We start from the raw sequence: 3,975 nt of genomic DNA on the forward strand, positions 1-3,975 counted from the left end.
CATCATCCTCATCACCATCATCATCATCATCATCATCACCATCATCATCACCATCATCATCACCATCATCATCCTCATCATCATCATCATCCTCATCATCATCATCCTCATCATCATCATCACCATCATCATCACCATCATCATCACCATCATCATCATCACCATCATCATCACCATCATCATCACCATCATCATCACCATCATCATCATCACCATCATCATCATCCTCATCATCACCATCATCATCACCATCACCATCATCATCATCACCATCATCCTCATCATCATCCTCCTCATCCTCCTCATCCTCACATGAGGACACTGACCTTCAGGGAAGATGAGGATGGGTAGTTTGGTCTTCGCGGCGACGTGCGCTCTGAGTCTGCAGAGAGAGAGAGGAGCGGCTTCATGAGTTCATTAAAATCAACTTGTTCATTTCTTGTGTTTTGATTCGCTCTGAGTTTCTCTTTCAGCAGAACTTCCTCATCTCATCCACCGTTTACTACAGTCACAGCTTTGCTTTAATTAAACAGTCAGCTGATCGTCAGTGTCACCGCTCCACGCTCAGTTCCCACCGGGCCTCGCTCCCGTCATGTGACGCTCTGCTGCGTCTCAATATCTTCTTTCAACTTGATTTTTAAGGCTGTTATCTTCGGTTCAGATGCTATGAATTCTGGATCCTCCTGGTGTTTCAATCCTCTTGACCTTTGACCTCTGTGTCGCCAGGGGAATCTCAGGTTTATTAACAAACAAAGCAGTAATGAAATAGCATTGATAGATGTGTGTGTGTGTGTGTGTGTGTGTGTGTGTGTGTCACAAACAAGTGCTCAAAAGAAATAGTTAAAAGAGAAATTCACAGAGCCCGCCCACTTTACACTGTGATTGGTCAACTGTGTGCACATGAGAAAGTGGGCGGGGTTAAACTTCTCTCTCTCTCTGTGTCTGCAGACGTGGTTTGAACTTGCGTCTCACCTGCTGGTCACAGCGTGGCGGTCTTTCATCTCCGACCTCTCGAACCAAACGTGAGGACAGGACCTGACCATCGACCTCTGGATGACCCCCATCAGACCACCGTGGATCTGACCCACCTGAGGAGGACAGGGAGCGCAGAGCGCTGACATCACTGCATTCAAACACTTCCTGTAGCAGACACACCGACCAGCTGCGGTGATGACACTCACCATGGCGTAGCAGCCGTCATTGGCCAGAATCACCACATCGATGGGTGTGGTGTGATTAGCAACACAGATTCCTCCTTTCTGAGGTCTGTTCTCTCTGGGCGGGGGGGGCAAGAACTGAGATCATTTACTGAAGTACAACGACATAATACTCTAGTGCAAGTCCTGCATTCAACAGTTTACTTCAAAGTAAAAGTACAGAACTATAATCAGCTAAATATACTTCAGTTGTAAAAGTAAAAGTACCTCCTGTAGTTACAATGTCACAGTAAAAGTACTTCCTGTAGTGACAGTGTCACAGTAAAAGTGCTTCCTGTAAGTTAAAGTGTCACAGTAAAAGCACTTCCTGTAGTTAAAGCGTCACAGTAAAAGTACTTCCTGTAGTTAAAGCATCACAGTAAAAGTACTTCCTGTAGTTAAAGCGTCACAGTAAAAGTACTTCCTGTAGTTAAAGCGTCACAGTAAAAGCACTTCCTGTAGTTAAAGCGTCACAGTAAAAGCACTTCCTGTAGCTGACACTGACTTGTTGTGGTAGTGGACGGTGGCTGACAGTCCTCTGGCACAGATCCTGTAGCAGGTCAGATGGACCACTTCACTCAGCCAGTTCTTCGCACTGATAAACACAGTGAAAATACACCTGAGCATCATGGGAAAAACACCACATTCAGACACAGCCGTGGTCACAGGTGCTGCCGTACCTGCTCTCAGGTAAAAACCCAACCAGCGTGGTCCCGATCACGAGCCACGACAGGCCGATGATGGCCAGAGTGATCCTGAGGGAGGGAGACATGATGACACGTCGAGGCAGTGACTGACGGTTTATCACAACTTATTTTCATAGTGTTGTGTTGGATGAATGGGACGCCATCTTTAGAGGCGACTCACCTGAGGGGGAAGAGGACGCAGTACCGTACGAAGACGCCGACACCCCAGATGACGGTGAGGCGGAGGCTGATGTAGCGGAAGTTCTGGTTGGTGCGGGTGAGGAGGTTCCAGGAAGCCAGCTCCTCGGAGGAGAAGCGCTGGGTCACCTGATCGTCCGCGATGCTCTCCAGACCCTTCTTGTAGAAATAGAAGGCGTCGCTCAGAGAAAACTCGCCCCCCGCCAGAGAGCGAGAGCTCCGCAGCTGCCCCATCTCCTCCTCCATCGAGCCCCCCGCTCGCTCGATGATCCCTGGACGACCAACACGACGCACATGAAGTTTTTATGTTTCAAATTTACATTCCTTTCATTTGAATGATTAAATCCTGTGACCAATCAGATCTGCAGCTGTTCTATCACATGATAACAGTGTGAGTGCGTCACCATAGTAACAGTATCAGAAACTGTGCAGAGGCTTTGACGGTAACAGAGTTTGAAACTGATGTGAGATCAGTTAGAGAGAGAGAGAGACAGCAAAATGAAACTTCTGGCCCAGTATATATCCAGGTCCATGGCCCGAGTCTGGTCTCAGTCTGGCCCAAGTCTGGCCCATATACTTCCACATCTGGGTAGATTCCAGCTGTTATCCTGCTGTACTGACTGACAGCCGGAAGATTTTCTGTGTGTGCGCCAGAATTGGTCCGGGTGAGGAAATAGGATTTGACAATCGTGCCGTATATGGGCCAGACTTGGGCCGTGGAACCAAGGCGTATACTGTGTAAATGTGTGCCGGATTTATCTTCCTATCTGGGGACGTCTCACTCTGTTGGAGATGATGGGACCACAGAGACACTCAGTAAGGACAGGACCAGGTTCTGATCCGGCTCAGGAAGTCTCTATCATTACTGATGTATTGATAGCTGATATCGATCGATAATATGGTTCATCTGTTGTCTGATTGATTGTCAGAACTATAAAACAAACATCCGTAACATCTGTGTGAAGAATGCGTCTGGGTGTGTCGCCTCCAGCCTCATCTCTTATTTACAGTTCACACCTCTGTGTACACAGGTATTCAGCTGCACCGGAGTCAGATGAGGCCGAGCGTCGCTATGACAACAGTCTGACAGTTTGAGTTGTGTAACTTCTCACACTCATTAACTAACACACACAACAGCGTGTTTTAAACAGTCAGCAGACTTTTATCCTCATGTTGTGACTCACAATAATAACAATTATTATTATTTTTATAAATATTATGATTATTATTATTATAACATATATATATATATATATATAATATATAATATATAATGCAGAGTTGCTCGGCTGGTTAATGTGTACATGCTGTTTCTGTGCGGCTCTGTCTAAAGCCTGAAATGAGATTAGCAGCAGAGAACAGTGTGCGTTATGTTAAAGCAGAACGTGTCTGAGATCACGAGGACGTTGACCTCTCACAAACATTTAACCCCTTCACGTCCAGTTCACTCCTTCATCTCACAACATGTCTGTTCTCCATCAGCTCCGTGGCATTTAACCTCTAATACTAAAATATAATCCTGTCTTCTAGTTCCAGCAGCGTAAAATATTTAGAGCAGAAACGATCAGTTTATTAATCAGTGACATTTGATAATTGATTATTTGTTGTGACGTCATTACTCAAACCAAAAGGCAATGTGAGGATCTTCTGTTTCAGGTCAGAGTAAAATGACTTAAGGATTTGGGACAAAACGAGACTTCAAAATAAAAGTCCTGTTTTATTATATATATAAATATCAATGAGTTGTCTCTCAGTGTCTCTCAGTGTCTCAGTGTCTCTCAGTGTCTCAGTGTCTCTCAGTGTCTCTCAGTGTCTCAGTGTCTCTCAGTGTCTCTCAGTGTCTCTCAGTCTCCCAGTGTCTCAGTGTCTCAGTGTCTCTCAGTGTCTCTCAGTGT

The 3,975-nt window shown here is 45.6% G+C and overlaps 1 protein-coding gene across 1 annotated transcript in view; it reads right to left on the reverse strand.

Moving 5' to 3' along the window:
* The window catches only part of LOC111649139 (glycerol-3-phosphate acyltransferase 3-like), a 9,960-nt gene that overhangs the window by 2,737 nt on the left and 3,248 nt on the right, over nt 1-3,975 (reverse strand). Inside the window, exons 4-9 of the mRNA XM_023398900.2 lie at nt 2,064-2,352; nt 1,877-1,951; nt 1,702-1,791; nt 1,182-1,275; nt 973-1,088; nt 250-382 (exon numbers count right to left, since the gene is read on the reverse strand). Of these exons, the coding sequence (XP_023254668.2) occupies nt 250-382; nt 973-1,088; nt 1,182-1,275; nt 1,702-1,791; nt 1,877-1,951; nt 2,064-2,352 (797 nt within the window). The remainder of the gene's footprint in view (nt 1-249; nt 383-972; nt 1,089-1,181; nt 1,276-1,701; nt 1,792-1,876; nt 1,952-2,063; nt 2,353-3,975) is intronic.

Source organism: Seriola lalandi, unplaced genomic scaffold (assembly GCF_002814215.2).
Source record: "Seriola lalandi dorsalis isolate HSWRI2012SDOR001 ecotype SW California unplaced genomic scaffold, Sedor1 jcf7180002050027, whole genome shotgun sequence".
In the NCBI taxonomy this organism is placed as follows: domain Eukaryota; kingdom Metazoa; phylum Chordata; class Actinopteri; order Carangiformes; family Carangidae; genus Seriola; species Seriola lalandi.